At 37.8% G+C, this 18,032-nt stretch overlaps 1 protein-coding gene across 1 annotated transcript in view; it reads left to right on the top strand.

Annotated features, from left to right (window-relative positions):
* The window catches only part of CNTNAP2 (contactin associated protein 2), a 1,530,550-nt gene that overhangs the window by 707,235 nt on the left and 805,283 nt on the right, over window positions 1-18,032 (top strand). The window contains exons 5-6 of the mRNA XM_033098968.1: window positions 10,256-10,459; window positions 13,997-14,181. Of these exons, the coding sequence (XP_032954859.1) occupies window positions 10,256-10,459; window positions 13,997-14,181 (389 nt within the window). The remainder of the gene's footprint in view (window positions 1-10,255; window positions 10,460-13,996; window positions 14,182-18,032) is intronic.

The raw sequence follows: 18,032 nt of genomic DNA, 5'->3' as shown, positions 1-18,032 counted from the left end.
AACTCTTCAAAATCTCATCAAATTTAGTCATAACATACGAAATTGGAAGCAAGTCTTTGTTATCAATCTAGACTTTGGGTTGGAGTTAACTAAATTCGGTAATTTTGAGTCCGTGAAAAATCCGGCTCTTTTAATACATATATTTAACCAGATGTCGTGCTAGTGAATTCCTGTATTCAGTAAATGTTAGTGGCTTTCTGGATAGCGAATTCATGAGCTATCTAAAGAAATCATGACTTGTATTATGCTGCTGTGTACAGAATCACAGACGAGACCTTGAGTTCAAGTCTCAGTTTGAAAATCTTTATCCGAAGTTGTTTGGACCAGCCACCGACCCTCACCCCGCACCTGTTTCCTCAAGTTACAGTGAGAGGGTTGGGCCAAAAGACGTCCAAAATGCTTGTTTGCCCTGAAATGCTAATTATTACACAAAGAGAAGAAACAGAGTAAGCTGAATCACTTATTATTTCCTTTTCACTTCACTTCTCTATATTGTACTGCCTGCTTCACTGGTGAGCAACTTAAGCTACATCAGTGAAGGGAGCAAACGTACCGAATAGTTCAGTAGGGTGGGTCCTAGTGTCGCCGAGCATGGCACCACCATTTGTCCTGAATCCATTACTGCTCCTAGAAAAAACATGACCCTGTTCGCTTTCCAGGCTTGTGTCAGTATTGCCAAGTGGGATTAGAATATTCATTATTTCAAATCAATTAAACAAAATCTTAATATGTGATGATAAAAGCTAATGTTTATTAGCAGCTTGCAATGTACCAGATGTTGTCTTAAGGTCTTTACGGTGGAGGGACTCCTTCATTCTTCACAGTTCTGTAAATCGTGCGATGTCATCACCTTCACCTTTGGAGAATCAGAGGAACTGAGACTTAGAGAAGTGCTGTAATTTCCTGAAGCTCATCTGCTGCGAGGCAGGAAGGAGAGCCCTGGCCGCCTGAACTGAATCTCTGTGTCACTTGACCAGAACCTTGATGAGTGACACTGAGAACGCAAGATCCCTCCCTTCCTGGTTACCTTTACCTAATAAAATAGACAGATATGGAATAATATATGTGTCGTCCTTCTTTGATATTTACAACAAACACAGTGTTTTGCTAGACTAAATACTAGCAAAAAGAGAGGGAGCCATGGCGTACAATAGTTAAATGTGACCAGATCTTTTCCACCTGCTCAAGGTTACACATGCACTTTTACTGGCCCCAGGTAATTGTAGTCATGAATGTTTTCCTTCATTTACTTGAATAAGGAATTGTTTTTGCTTACTAATCATGTATCTGTTTAAACATTAGCAAGTCATTATGAATATAAGTCTACTACCAATCGACCCTTATAAATCATTGTTCGATTCTACTTCTGGAAGCCTCCATATAATGAGTGATCATGTGTTTTCTTTTAAAAAACGAAAAATATAGTCAGTTATATGTGTTATTTAGAATGTACCATTTTTATTCCAATTTGCCAATTTTTATACTTTATAAATAATTATTATTTTTTTTTATTGCTACAGAGTAGTAACCCATGAAAATGTTTCAGTATGCGTAGATTTTGTTTTAAAATTGCCTTTGGGGAATGTCCAATTCATAATGTCCCAAATTAATCAGGAAATGGGAATATGCTCTAAAATTTACAATCCTGCCAATCTAGAATCCGGTGTAAAATGCAAAATTAAATAAAGGTATAGTTCTTTGTAAGCTTGACCAAGTCACCCAGAATAAGAGGTGCTTCGTTTTCGCGCTAAGGGGAATCAGACAGATCATCCGGTCCCTCCTTCATTTGACAGGCCTAGTAACTGACTTGACTTCCCCAGGGGCGAATAGGCCAGAGCTGGGATCAGAGCTCTGTGTTCAGGTCCAATGCCCTCCTGAAGCCTGATGGGATGGCACAAAGCTGTTGATTCAACGACATGCTACTTGTGTCATGAGAAAGCTGGCATCACTTTAATTTTCTAATAAATTTCTGCCTCAGCATGCCTTTTACCTCCCTAGAATGAAGACTTGTGATTTTTTGCTTCTAGGTCTACATTACAAGGAACTCAACCATTGACATTTTAAAGACTTAACCGACCTATTATAAATAACACTTGCAACGGCATTATATCTTTCATGCCTTGGGAAGTGCATAAATTGTTAGGATTGACCTAAATTGTAAAAAATGTCAAATGCAGAAAGTTGAAAATAGGATATATAGGCAGTGTATCAAAATGTGTCCTATTTTCAAATTCAGTTTCTTAATTACCCTCAAAACAAAACAAAAACAAAAACAAAAGAAAACAACACTTTCTTAAAATTAATATGAATTTGTGACATTTGTTTGCCCTTATATTTTCAGAATTCAAAATGATCCCCTCTTTGAGGCTGCAAACTCCTTCAATTTCATTTAAAAGAAAATCTGAGCTCTTCAAAAGAAAATCTGAGATCTCTTCAAGAGAAATCCTTGATTTATGTTAGAAAGAGAAATCCAAAGTATCAATTACACAGAAACATATCTAGAATTCTTATAAGACATCAACTTCACATTTATTTGTAGCGTTAAAGGAAATTGGGGTCTAGAGGTTAAGACTGGCTAATTTTTCCATGCTAATAAACTTGATAAAATCTGCATTGTTTTGGTGTGGGTTTCAAGAAAAATATTTCCTATGGGGTCAGAAAAAGAAAGCAATGATCAAATGGCTAAAAAACGAAAAAAGAAAAAAATATGACTATCACCTCACGGGAAATATAAATGAGGGTGTAATTGGAGTCTGTGATTTTCCATGAATCTGAGATTCTGCACAATGTAAAGGAGAAAAAACTTTCTTCTGTCCTCAGCTTCTGTAGCTGGGCCTAAGAATTAAACTCACACAAGACAGATGTAAAGGAGAAAAGCATATAAATTTTAGTAGTTTTACGTGTACAGCGGAGTTTTCAGAAGACAAGTGAAGACCCAAAGAAGCCATTAAGCCCAAAAGCTTATATGCCTTTTTAAACAAAGGATGATAAATTATAAGGATGTGACAAGAAAAAGAGGCTTGAGGTAGGGGCAGTAAACTGAGACAGTGATTAGGACACATTTTGGGGGAAACTAACTGAAGATAAAGGTTATTGTAGATTTGTTTGTACAGGTTCCGACTTCCATTTTGGCATCAACTCTGATCATCAGAATGTTGTCATTTTCTTCCTTGGTTCAGGGACGAAATTTTCCATGGGAAATTTTCCATGGGGTAGAAGGGGGTGGTCAGAGAGCCTTTCCTGAATCTAGTGTCCCTCAGCTGCCTTCAGCTTAAAATAATCAACATGACAAAGAGGTATATTTTGGGGTGCTATGTTGTGAACCCCTTCAACATTAGTGTACTGCTAACACTGGATTGACAAAGTGCTTCGTGAATTACAATGATAAGGTGTGTAAACCACACCATTTGGTGGCAGTAAGCCTGTGAGGAATGAGAGATTGGCGTTTGAAACTCCACGTGGTGAACTGCACGTCACAGCAGTGGGACAAAAACAAAGGGGTACAGCTGTTGAATGATACCATGTAGCATGGTGCTCATCTATGATCATTTTCCTCAGGATAATTTATACAATGGAGTATTATGCAGCCATAAAGAAGAAAGAAATCTTACCATTTGCAACAACATGGATGGATCTAGAGAACATTATGTTAAGTGAAATAAGTCAGACAGAGAAAGATAAGTACCATATGATCTCACTTATTTGCGGATTCTAAAGAAAAGAATAAGTGAATGAACTAATCAGAAACAGTTTTGGAGACGATGAGGAAAAACTGAGGGTTGCTAGCTGGGCGGGAGTGTTGGGGGGTGGGGGGGAGGGTGAGGGGATTGGAGGGCAGTCGGTGACCACAGGATGGCCACGGGTTTGAAAATTAATCTGGGGAACATAATTTGGTGGTTACCAGAAGGTAAAGGGGTTGGGGGGTGGGGGATGAGGGTGAGGGGGATCAAATGTATGGTGATGGAAGGGGAGCTGACTCTGGGTGGTGAACACACAGTGTGATTTATGGATGATGTCATACAAATTGCACACCTGAAATCTATGTAATTTTACTAACAATTGTCACCCCAATAAATTAAAAAATAAAAAAAATAAATAAATAAATAAAAAAAATTAAAAAAATAAAATAAAATTTAGAAGGAAAAAAGTAAATCTTAAATTTGTCAAGAAATTAAAAAAATCATTTGGATTATTGATATGAACGAATTCATATATCATGAAAAGTCAGATAATTCAAATTTTAATTTCTATTGTGCCCTTGGGTTAGTCACTTGACTTTGCGGTAGCTCTTTGCATGAAAGACGAAACAATTATACCTGACTTGCCTTTGTCACAGGATTATTTGACAAAACGAGTTATAATGAGTATAAATCAATTATATAATGAGCGTGATAAATATAAAATGACTTTGATCACTAAACAATACTATATTAATGTAAAATGTTTAGATTATTAAAAGGAAAAAACGTAAAAATAAATAAATAAATAAATAAATAAATAAATAAATAAATAAATAAATAAATAAATAAATAAATATGTCTTTATTCTGTTTTCACTTTCATATTTGTGGTGGTTTGAAATGGTTCTTTATTTTCCTGCCTAAAGAAATGAATGCAGTGTGAATATAGTCAATTCTCATTATTCACAGTAGTTACGTTCAGTAAAGTTGCATGATCACTGAATTAGCAAATATTGAACCACTGCTCCCCGGGGAAATGCAGGGTTGGGTTCCCACAAGCCTCTGGTCACTACATTTTGGTCAACCCATCAATATATAACATTGCTTTATTCGTGTTCCTAACAACACCTTCTTTAGTATATATTGTTGATTCGTTACCATTGAACTACGGTCAATAGCACTACAGCTCACACCCGCACAGAGCTGATCTAACACATGTATTTTCTCCATAAGGCACATCACAGCTTCCTTGGGCTTGAGAACACAAGAAAGCACTGCAGCATGACTCGTGGGAGAGAAGCATTTCAAATAATGAAATCATCCATAAATAGCACAAAAATGCAAAAAATATGGCACTAAATTAATCATGAATGGACCCGTTTTTACAGTGGGAGAGCTGATACAGGAAGGCAAAGCATGGCCTTGTCAAGCCTCAGCTGGAAATGTGAACATCCCGTGACTCAAAAGTTCTGTCCATCTGCATATGTCCATTGGTGACAGGTAGCAGAAGCACCATGAGAATTGAAGGGGTGGGGGGTACAAATACACTGTAGTGACTAGGCAAATTTGCAAATACACAATCTTCCAGTAATGAAGGATTAGCTGTATCTGTTCACTGGTAATACTTTTTAAAATATATAAACCTGGGGTGCCAAAAAAATGTCTACAAGTGGACATTTTAATCAGTGTTGCTCAAGCAGTAGTTCGTGGTAATCAGAAGTGTCTGGACGCTGATGGTAACCACTTTGAGCACCTCTTGTCATTGCAGAAGTCAAACGTGACTTGTATTTATCTTTTGTTATTGGTATATGTTGAGTGTTACAATTTTAATACAATTTTCCTTTCTTAAAATGTGTATATATATTTTTGGCACCCTTTGTGTATTTCCCTTTTTAGAAGATCTTATATCCAACATCTTAGTGATTGCAGCTCAGATTTATGGTGTTTTCTTTCCTTCATCCCTCCCACCCTCCTACCCTCCTTCTTTCCCTTGTTTAGTGTATGTTTATGGTGGCATAGAGTGGTATATCTTTGGATCATATGACGCCATTAAAACTTATTTGCTGGGTTTTAACCATCCACTCTCTATTCGTTTAGCACTAATTAACTTGTTTCTAAAGAATTTGCCTGGTGAGAAATAAAATTCCTTGCTGATACATACTGCAGTCATTCACAATTAAATGATATCATGGAAAATAAATTGAACTTCTCAGACATTATCCATTTAGTCTTATATTCTGACAATATCCAAGTTTAAAGAGATGCATATATAAATAAAACATATCGGTGGGGCACTGGGTAGCAGCCTCGGCCTAATACAAAATACAAAAGCAGCTGCTCAACATTTAAAAATAGGGAGATTTAAAAATAGGGAGATTTCATTAAAATATTGGATTCCTGGCCTTTCTTAAATATTCAGTGTTTGAATGACACCATATTTGCTGCATGTCTTCAGTTTGTAACCAGTAGGTAGAGACGACCTCCCTTATACCCATAATATATCCCAAATGTTTCCTATTGTTTCTCTACTATTGAGACCAAGTTTCTTAGCCAGGAATTTAGCATCTTTTCACCGTTGATTTTTTAATCAAGGGAAATCTTGCCTCTGTTACCCATATCTTTATGAAAAGTGAGAAAGTGAAAGACAGATCAGTGGTTTTTACAAGCCAGCCTCACCGATGTGTATGAACTGTGTGTCCCCTCTGGGCATTGAAGTTGTAACTTCTAATTTGGGGAGCTTCCAATTATTTTGGCCCTGTCAGGGTTCGTTCTCAGCACCAGTGGTAGGAGCATTGCTCACGGATGGAAATGAATGAATTCAGCCTGCTCACTTGGGCTTCAGTGGGGGTGCAGGTGTCATGAAGTAATAGATGACACCTGAGTTCCCAGTGAATCAGATTCCCTTCAGTGGCCGCGTCACAGAGGTGGGTGGATAACTGGGCTGCCGAGTACCGTTTAGTGTTTCACCAGACAGGCCCCAACCGTTCTAGCAGAGACGAGGGAGTCCATTATGTCACAACGTGTGTAAATTCTGAGCTTTACAAATCCTACTTTATCATTGGGGTAAAAGATTCACCCAAAGGTATGTGAAATCAACCCGAAAAGAAAATGAAGCCGTAACGTACTACATCCTGTGCATAAACTCCAAACATACTAAGTATATGGCTCAGTCTCTTGCAAGTAAGAGAAAATCACTTATACCAACTCATTTGGCTTTGGGAAAGTACAGGAAGTAAGATAAATAGAAATGACTGTCTTTACTAGTCACCTAGTGCACACTGCTAATTGTCAAGGAAACTCTGTAGAAGTTGTTGGGGAAGTCTGTCCTGTACAGACACACACACACACACACACACACACACACTAATGTATTGAATATTCCATACATTAGATAGATAAGTAAATGCATAAAATCTAGAAGGATACACACCCTGTTACTCAATAACATTGGTGATCTCTTGTGTTTGGGATTCATATTCTGTATTACTATATTGTTTAATTTCTTTTCAACAATAAGCATGCATCACATTTATAGTAAAAACTATAGCAAAGGTAATTTTTAAAATATTAAAATCGTTAGATGGTAAAAGATTCCCCAAAATATCTTATCCAAATTCAGGAAGTAGACTAAATAACACAGATTTTTTTTTTTCTCCCCTTAAGAAAAGTTTTTTCTACCATGATGATTTGATGAATTGGGCACATTATCAGCTCTTTGAGTTACTGTTAGAAACACACTTGCGGAAACACTGTGATTTTGCATTTACATTTTGACTAGCCATTATTGTTCAGATTGCTCAAACAGTCAACCATACATATTTAATCACTGTATAGAAAACTTAATTCTAAGGAGTGATAAGCAATCCGGGTAATGGGGAAAAAAATGGTCACTTGTCCCAAAATAACCACAACATATTATTAGATGTGAAATAAACTTTTAATGTATTTTTGAAGGAAATAGAACTAAATCTGGATTTTAGGATATCCCAGACTCTCTTAAAAGTGCACGGTATATGTTTATGTATACATGACATATCGTAGATTATTCTAGGAATTTTGTGATTTCAAGGCCAACTCTAAGATCGCAACCACATGATAGTATTGTGCAAGAATTTGACCCATTCAGGGAAGAACGCCTTTGATTTCATAATGTGAGTGATCTCACTTGCAGAGCATTTCTCCAGTTTCTCAGCTGACCATTGACCACTGGCCATTTGTAAGATGAGGCTTGGGCTGCATGTTTTTGTTAATAGCCTAGAACTATCTGAAGAAATAAACTGTTTCTGTCACTTTTTCCTTTGTTCTAAATGTAAGGAAGGAAGAAATCAATATTTGCCTTAAGTCACTATTCTGTACCTAAAACTGAAGGTGGATTTTGATTTAGGTGAAGATATAGGAGGAATGAATTCTTCTTTTGATCTGAGTTCCGGGAACATTTACCTCCTGAGAGATGAATGGGGAATATTTTATGTCAATTAATATATACTGTTGAAGGTGTGTAAAACAATGATGTGTCTATTATTCAACTATCACTGATATGAAATTGACTGCAAATTTATGCATACTGTCTAGAGTTCAGAATTTATTCCTTTCTTCTGACTTTTCATTTATGCACTCTTTAAAGACAAAAAGTAATTTCTACCAACTGCTGGATTATAAATTCAACCTGGAATCTGATAATCAGATTCCACTTTTTCTCTCTTTTATCTCTCATCACAGATGATAAAGCTATTGCACTTGGAACTCAGCTGTGACAGTATAGTTGATTAAGCTAAAGTCTAATTGGTTTTGCAGTGTTAGCAGAAACCAAAATTCAATGGCTGATTTTTTCCCCCATAGTAAAATAAACCTCTGTTCAGTCTCAGAGAACAGAATTCTGTTGATTATGAAAGTCTTTTTATGGACATTAAAGAACCGGCTAGTAAAATTTAAACTTGAAACTTATTATTTTTTTCTGAACTTTTTAGAATTCACTAATTCTCTAAACTATTGTTTAAAAACGTGAATATTTGAGATAATGGGGTCAGTGTTGTGAAAGGATTCAAAATCTATCAGTAATTTGTAGAAAGAGCTTAGCTTGACTTTTAAATCATGTTTACACTAAGTGTGTTCATGGTAGTCATTTTATAGAATTAGGTAAGAGCAAACCTTGTAACAGCGAGTCGTGCACAGAGAAAGAGCAGAGGTAGCTGTCGAAGTTCTGGACCTCAGCTGAAGCAGCGATCGCGTTGCATCCTCTTGTTCCCTGAGAACCAAAGTATTCCGTGTGGTGACTGGAGTCTGCAAGTGCCAGAGCACTAGGACAGGAAACGAGAAGCGGTTTCTCTGACAGGCTTTCAACCTGCTGTTATTTTGCTCCACTATCTCGCTGTGCAGTCCGTTGGCAGTACCTTGCCCCAAACTGAGAGGCAGATTTCATCCAGTCTTGTAATTCCAGAGTCATTAGAGCTCTCCTGTTTGACTAGGTTTTGGGTGATTTCAGATTAAAAGCTAAAAGAAACGGAGTTGTAAAAAACACTTTTAAGGACAAAGGTTTAATTATGGTCACTAAGCTTCTGTTTGTACTCAAAAACTTGATCTGAGTACAAATCGTAGCTGGCTCAAAGCTGATTACAATTCGTCTTTGAGCCATTCTGTGGATCGGAAAGCCCGGAACCAATAGGGCATCATAAATAAGACCATCTCACTTTCCATTCTGGTGTGAATAAGAAGTAGTTATGAAATGCATCCCACCATCGCCTGGTTCTGAGGATGGTGACAAAATCGTTCATACTTCTAAAACGTTTATATAGTTTCATGGCTTCAGTGATATTCCCTGAAATCAAATGATATAGTCACAGTATAGACTGGATATGTGTTCCTTCGACTCATTTATGGGTGATGATGTCTTTATTCAGTGTAGTCAAAACCATGGAGAGCCCAGTTCTTGTTCCAAAGGCAAGGAGCTAACAAGGGAGTTTGGATGTGAGGCCTGGGAGCAAATGGAATGAACCTTCTCAAAGTTCAATTAGCTGTAAATTCTGAGCACTGTCATAAAGGTCACTCAACATGTAATAGAATAGAAGCACCATTAGAAAATGAGTATGCCATCAGTCCCTGCCTTCCCAGCACTTTTATTTTTCTGTCAAAGAAAAACTGATTTGTGGGTAAAGTGTGTATTTAAAAACTGTAAGTATTGGTTCTTAAAAGGAAAAACGTTAAAGTCTCATAATACCTCAGGGATTAAGAATTTTATTTTTTTCAAGTAAAGTCTAAACTCCCCAGTTAATTTTGAAGTCTATAAATCATTGATGGAATTTATGTTGTTAGTGTCATAATTGAAGTAAGATTTTATGTTGATAGAGATTTCTATGATCATTCTTTATGACTACTTCCCATACAATTCACTTCAGGACACGCAAATGAACCAAAAGAAGAAATAGAAGAGAACCCAGGACTTCAGATTTCTCAGAGAAAAAAAAACAAAAAACAACTCATTGCTCATTTATTCTGTGTAGACACTGGTCGGAAGTGGGTGACACACTGGCTGACAACCTACAGTAACTGAACTACAACGTTATTTATTTCTTATTTTAGGGGCCGCTGTTATCAACTTTGACGGCCATGTTGTGTTGCCATATAGATTCAGAAACAAGAAGATGAAAACACTGAAAGATGTCATTGCCTTGAAATTTAAAACCACTGAAAGCGAAGGGGTGATCTTGCACGGAGAAGGACAGCAAGGGGATTACATCACTTTGGAACTGAAAAAAGCCCAGCTGGTCTTCAGTTTAAACCTAGGTATGTTCTGACTTTTGACATCATTCTTTCCGTTTGCCAGTATTCTCATTAGTGAAATGCTAATGTTTAATCCTTAAAATGCAAATTATAAAAATGCTCACGTTGTTATCGATTTAGTTTTAATCCGTGGTGGTTGGTATATATTGATATACTGATTGATTCAGAAAGCATTTATTAATCATATAAGGTGTATACTAGCATCTGGGAACATTGGTGAAAACTCCGAGAAGGTCCTGGAGTTCATGAAGCTTATGACATAGTGAAGGAGTCCGACATTATATTTTCTATTATTATTTTAAAACAACTACAGCAAAAGAAAGACTTCAAATAATGGTAAGTGCAATGGAATCTTGAACAACATGGAGATTAGAGGCAGTAAACCCCCATTTCCGTAGTCAAAAATCCATGTATAACTTTGAACTCTGTAGTCAGCTCTTTGTGTCTGCAAGTTTAATCAACCATGAATCGAAAATACTGTTTTCTATCCAAGGTACGGAATCTGAGTCAGGAATGCAAAAATTCGTTTTCAGTCCATGGTTGGTTGAGCCCACAGATATGAAGAACTAGCTACATTTATTGGAAAAAAAAAAATACTGCATATAAGTGGACCCACACAGTTCAAACTCATGTCGTTCAAGGGTAAACTTTAGTATGAAATCAGTTAAATAAATTAATAGTGCAGAAGCAAGAGGGATCAATGTTAGAATGTGTGTGGAGGAAAGTCCTTCCCAAGGAGAAGTGGTTCAAGCTGAGGTCTGAGCCATGGAAGTATCTGGGAGAAGAGCATTTCAAAGGAAGGCATCACTCCAGACAAAGCCCTGGAATGAATGCTCAAGGAACAGAAAGGAAGCTGGTGTGGCAGATGTCGTGACGAACTTATCAGCAGATGAAATCGGAAAGTTAGTCATTTGTTCAGATCTTCGAAGATCCCGTAGGGTGTGGTGAAGGGTTTAGTGCTGTTGGTTTCAAGAATGGGAAGCTGTTGGTAGGCTTTAAACTATATGGCATCATGCTTACTTCTCAAAGTTTGCTGAGGCTTCTCTGTAAGAGAAGATGCTTCTTCCCCCAGCGTGAGAGTCCCAGGTGGATTTCTCCTTAGCCCACATGAGAGCTGGCACCGGCTTGCAGAAGGTGGTTGTCGGTGCAGATTCAGAAAAATGGGTCCACTCTGGAGATGGTTTTAAGTGGCAACTTCAGCACAATTTGTAATGAATTGGGTATTTAGTAAGAAGGGAAGAGAATAAAGCATAATTCCTAGGATATGACTTGAGCTGCAATGGACATCATGCCATTTTCAAAACTAGAGAAAGCTCTGTTTTCTCTGCAGTTTCTTCTAATATAGGATTGTTTCCTCTAATAGAGGAACTAAGGAGATCTGTTTGGACAGGGTGCATTTTAGTTGAGATTTCTCTTAGGGAGTCTCGTGTATGAGATTGACAGGAGAAGGTGCTAAATAGAGGTGAGGAGACGTGGACAATGAATAGGAATAAAGAATATGTGATGTCACAGAGAGGAAGGAAAGAAAAGAGGAGGCCACTGTTTTGAATTCACCTAAAATGTCACATACAAAACCAGAAGGGAGGTTACTGTGTGGCGACATAGAAGCTCCTGTTGGTTTACTCTCAGTGGAGAGTAATGTGTATGTAATATGAGAAAACAAAGTCTGGGAGGAAATAGACCACACTTTTTTTAGTGGTGGAAAAGAGCAATTAATGTTTTACATATTAATTCTTCAAACTATTTTCTACTCAATATTGCACATGTATTTATGTGTAACCTTAGAGAAAAACAGGCCTAAATAATTTTTGAAATGAGGTTCACTAGAAGGTAAGAAGGAGGATTGGGGTGAGGAAACGAGAAAATAAAATGTAAGTTCTTTTTAAAAATATACACACACACACACACACATTCAGAGCTTTCGGATTATATCTAAAAAAGTGTTTTTTCAAACCTTTCTTCTTTTAAAACTAAAGTGAAACATAAATAGGGTAGCCTTTCAAAAGTCACTTGCTTTACAAAGGTGTGACATCACATTACGATTCTGAAACAAGTAAGTGATCATGTGACCTCTCAAAAAAAGATCATTACCATTTCCTGGGCAAGCACTTTACTTCTAGAGTTTTATTGACTGACTAGAATTTGTAACAGCCCTGGAAATACAGTCACACGTCCGCTGTTGCTCTCTGATTCCATTACCTAAATAGTAGGCATATCTCGCTGCTGCTTAGTCTTTTAGTCTAAATAAAACTGAGTGTAACCTTTCACTTAGATTTATTGTTTTCTTTTCTTCCCCCCCATTTACATACACAATCCTGATCACACATCAGCATTTGATTTCGTCACCACAAGAGGCGTACTTGTGATGTGGGAAATCCATAGAAAATGTCAGTATAGACATCTTCAATGTGAAGAAAAAGGAAATAATTTAATTCTTTGGGCGATCATGTGTTTTTCTTATTTCTCTTATGCTATTTCTTCTGAAACGATATGATATTTTATCACATTTAGTTTTGTCTGACCATAAAAAGCAATCCTTCATTAGACACAATATAAAATGGTATAAAATATGTAAACAGCATCAGAGATGACCTCAGTAAACGTTCTGGATTCCTCCAGCCTTTCACCCTTATTTATAGTCTTATTCCTATGGAGAGCTTATTTCAAAACTAGATTAATGAATGCTGCATCTATATTTTCACAGGTTTTTATTTTGAAGTATAACTTGAGTAAAATTTCCATGCCATTAAATATTACATTATGCTTCAGATTATGGCATTTGGGGTCAGAAAATGAAAATTGTCATGCTGTATTTTCTTGACGAAAAATAATAACACCAACAGCAATAATAAAAGATTGCTAACAGGTGACATTTAATGAATGTTCAGTGTATTCCAGGCGGTGTAAGCTCTTTGCATGTACTAAATAATTCAGTCCCCACAGCAGCCTTGTAAAGCAGGTACTGTTTTTTGCCCTCTTTATACATGTGAAGAAACAGGCTCAGAGAAGTTGTCAATTTGCTCAGGATGGTAGAGTGAGCAGTGGTGGCGATGCCAGCATCAGAACCCTCTGGCTCCAGCGCCCAGGGGCACGGACTTTATAAGGAGCCTACCCGTATCTTTAAAAAGCTCATTATTTTTTAGGGAGCATACGTTTTTTCATCTTGACTAGCTTTTCTTTTTAATTTTTAAATTTTTTTCGCCCCAAAGTCCATACTTTATTAAGATTTCCTTAGTTATTATCTCATGCCTTTTTTTCCGTTCCAGGATCCCATCCAAGATTCCACATTACATGTAATTGTTATGTCTCCTTAGGTTGTGACAGTTCTTCAGAATTTCTCTTTGATGACACTGGCAGTATCTTGACTAGCTTTTTTATGTACGTTGAGCATGACACTGTTTTTCAGGGTTGTGACACGCGGGTTTTTCCATGGCAACTTCTACAGACAGAGCGCCAGTTGTAGTGTTGTCCATACAAGGGCAGCTGCGGCTTGGAACCCGGGTGCCACTGCCTTGTCTCTTTCTCACTCTCCTGACACAGGAAGCAACCAGCTGGGTCCCATCTACGGCCACACGTCTGTGACGACAGGCAGCCTGCTGGACGATCACCACTGGCACTCTGTGGTCATCGAGCGCCAGGGCCGGGGCATCAACCTCACGCTGGACAGGAGCACGCAGCACTTCCGCACCAACGGCGAGTTCGACTACCTGGACCTGGATTATGAGGTGAGCCTGAGGCCGCGGCCGTGGTGATGGATGTCGGGCGGCCGCCTCGGTCTCCTCCCTGGGCTGCAGTCGTGCTGTCGTGAATTATGCTACACCGTTGTCATTTTCTTCTCCAAAGAAACACACGTACCACTTCAAAGCGGAATTTATTCATATGTGTCATCTTACGCACGTCTAAACTTTTAATCATCAATACTTGACATATTTTTAAAATCTTGGTACCAACGTAACTGTTTGAGAGAAGGACCGTCTGTCATGTTATCAGGACCATCGAATGAGCCCAGAGTACAGTGAAGTTGTGATCTTTCCATTGGTAGTTAGTTGTCATATAAATGATCTCTTCTTCATGATAAGGTACAGTGTATTATATCCATAGGAGAACCTACTATTTATTACAAAATACTGAATGAGAAATCCTGAGTTCTGATTTATATTAAGCAATGTATAAATTCATGACTGTAGATAGTTCTTTTGACAAGTTCTATCTTCTCAGGTAAAATTTTCATAAAAGAAAATATAGAATATCTTAAAGAAACTGTCCATAAATAACAATGTTTTTTGTTTTGTTTTTTTTTTTTACCTTCCAAATGATCAAAGATTAAAAAATTATCAATGATCATACTGGTGCAGTAAAAAAATATATATTCTCATAATATACTAGGAGTCATATCAGATTTTTAAAATAAATTATATGGGGAGAAATTCAACCTTAAAATGCTTATCAAAAATGTTAATCATGTAGAAATAAGAATTCTGTAAGGAGAGATTTATCACAGCGTAACATACACTAAGAGAAAAGAGATGACACTCAATGAACAAGAAGAGCATAGCAGTAAAATAAACAGGATGAAATATTATTTAGCTAGAGATTTCCAAACGTTCTTATTAACTCATGGAACCCCTGGTGTCTTATTAGTTTTCCACAGCTGTCCCAGACCACTCTGTAATAGTTAGAACCAAACAACCTAATAAATGTTTAGGCCTTCAAAACTTGGTAGCTATTTGAAAAAAATACACATAAAATAAAATTTTAAAATATAGCTTTATTTCATTCTTAAACTAATAAATCTCTAGGAACGGGATGAGTGCATCTTCACTGAACAACTTCTCAGATTCTGGAATCAGATTTGACACTACCATCCTTATTTCCTGTCCCACTCTTACTTGCACGTGACACCGTTTTTCCTAAAGGCAGGACATCATCCAAAGCAATGTGGCTGATGTCAGAATGTGAACTACCTCAGCCAGTATTTAACAGTGTCCAGAAGATATCAAGTATTGCTTTGTTTCCTTTTCAATGTAAAGTAGGCTGTGGCACCCCTTTGAGTTCTCAGTGCCATCTCAGTTCTGAAATTGCAGATCTATACATACAGATATATGTATATTATCGGTACCTATATACATTTTTAAAGAGTGTGGAATACACTTGCCGTAAAAATAATAAGAGAAAACGTCAGGATTTACAATGGTGTTTTCTGTTTTCTTTATATGTTTAAATGGAGTCTAAATTTTCTGTGATATGAATATATTACATATATTCCTAAATAGGAATTTAGAATAGAATATACTATATAAACCCTGATAAAGAGACTTTATTAACATCGAAAGAAAAAGGGTATCAGGAAATAATTGCACCTCCAAAAATAAAATCTCTTTTAAACAAAAATGATTGTTGAAAGGGAAAGAAAATTCCAGAAACTTTTATCTTCTCTACATTAAATAGTATGATTCTTGGCTTATGTGACTTATCTCCTACTTTATGAGAGAACTTAAAGATGAATTATTCGTTCTCCATCAATGAACTTTGAAGTATCATAGAAGAGGTGAGAAATCCTTGACCATTAGCAACGGGCAAACACAATTCCAGTTTTCAAAAAACAGTTAAAAGTTGGGAGGCATAGACTGTATAGAGTTTGTGGATGAAATCTAAATAAGTATTCACGCTCACACAACACTTTCCATACAGAGGCAACAATTTTGGGACACTTTGAAGCCCATCTATACACAATATCATGTTTGAGAACCTCATCTGTAGACTAAACTGCCTGGGACATTTTTTGTGAGAGAGAAACGCCAGGAAGAAATTTAAATTTACTAAGGAAGAAGCAGGATAGTCTCAACTTATTTCTGTTTGTGGAGCTACAGCTGATTACTGTCCTCTTAGATACTGCAGTTATCGGCATGCACTTCAAAAAGTGGTTAGGCTACCTTTGTATGCCTGCGTGTTTATCTTAGTATAAAGGGACTCTCTTTGCTCTTTGTTTAAAGAACATTCAGGACTAGAGTAGAGTCAGTCTCAGTGTTTTTGCACGTATCTCCTTGACTCCTCCATTCAGCAGCTAGACTGGAACCTCAAAACACGGCTTGTTATGAGAAACACTCCCGTCATTCAGCAAATCCCAAGGATTTTAGGAGCTCTGTGCTGGGAACTGGGGAACAAAGACCAAATATATTTATTCTACCACATCATTATGCAGTAGTTACAGCATATAGACACAATGAATGTCCATAACTTTGAGAGCATGCATGATAGTAAAATGTAGAGATGACTGCTGCGTAGTTATGAATGTTTTTGTTTAATATAATTGGTTTAAATTAAAGCTCCTATATTTTAATTTTTAACAATGAGTGTGTGTAACAGGGAGTTCTCATGAGCCGGTGTGGCGAGGATTCAGTGTGCCACCGCTCGGGGTAAATTAAACAACACCAGTCAGCATTCCTATAGCTGTGCATCATGAAGAAAACCACAGAAAACAAGTTTGCTCCTGTGACGTAACTGGATGGGGGAACTTTTTGTGGAAGACAGGCTTAAGTTGAAGAGTTCACCTCACTCACTTCTGTAGCCCGTGTGCACCACAGAGAAAGCCAGTCACCATTTGCAGTCAGGTTGCTGGCTACATGGTGGCTTGAGAAGTGTGCCGGGCCATACAGAGGTACATGGCTTCATTCTTCGTCTTCTCAGCCAGTGTACCTGTGGGGCAGGACGGCAGATAGGAGAGTGGCCTGGCTCTCTCCTCGGCAGCTAAATTCCAGGGCTCACCCACTTGGATGCCATGCTTCCCTTGTCTCTGCAATACAGCTCTGCTTAGAAAGTACTGGAATGGCTCCCTTTGTTCACTGCAGAACCTGCCTAGGCTTTCAGAGAGAAATTGGTTAGGATTTTGGAGAGAATCAATCTCAGGACCTCACCCTGGAGTGAAAAGCCTGCCTTTGCATCCCTTTTTGCCCCTTGCTGGTTGTGTGACACTGGACACATCCTATCCCCCTTCTGTACAATGACTATAATAACAGTGGACACATTCTGTACAATGACTATAATAGCACATTTCTTATAGAGTTACCTGAGGATGTGAGGAGACAACAGGAAGTAATAGAAATTGCCATACTTACCAATTACAGTTAATTATACTGTATTTAACAAACCCTTGATTATTCTTTTTTATGTAAAAGGAGGCCCTAGGCAGGTAGCCCTGGGCTAAAAGGGCAGCATCCTGGTCCCCGGGACTCCTGCCTGCTTTTCTCTTGCTGCTACCCCCCCCACCCACCCTGCAAGTCACTCTCAGAGGGCTACTCTCATTCCATCTTACAGCCCAGTCAATGGGAAGGAAGAGAGAGAAGAAAAGGTTGTGGCTCCCACCCCCTTTGATTACTGTTCTTGGAGCCACACACAGCTCTTTTACTGACATTTCCTGAGACCAAATCTTGCTTCAGAGACATTGGTAAATGCCATATATTGGCTGGGGAACAGTGTGCACAGCTGAAAGGCATTTTTCCCCTAAAGAAGATGGGAAGAAAGGACACTTACGAGATACCTAGCCGTCTCTATCTACCACACTTTGTGAGCTCTTGGT

Source organism: Rhinolophus ferrumequinum, chromosome 26 (genome assembly GCF_004115265.2).
Source record: "Rhinolophus ferrumequinum isolate MPI-CBG mRhiFer1 chromosome 26, mRhiFer1_v1.p, whole genome shotgun sequence".
Classification (NCBI taxonomy): Eukaryota; Metazoa; Chordata; class Mammalia; order Chiroptera; family Rhinolophidae; genus Rhinolophus; species Rhinolophus ferrumequinum.
Note: the sequence above shows the minus strand (reverse complement) of the source record. Positions and strands in the feature narration are given on the sequence as shown.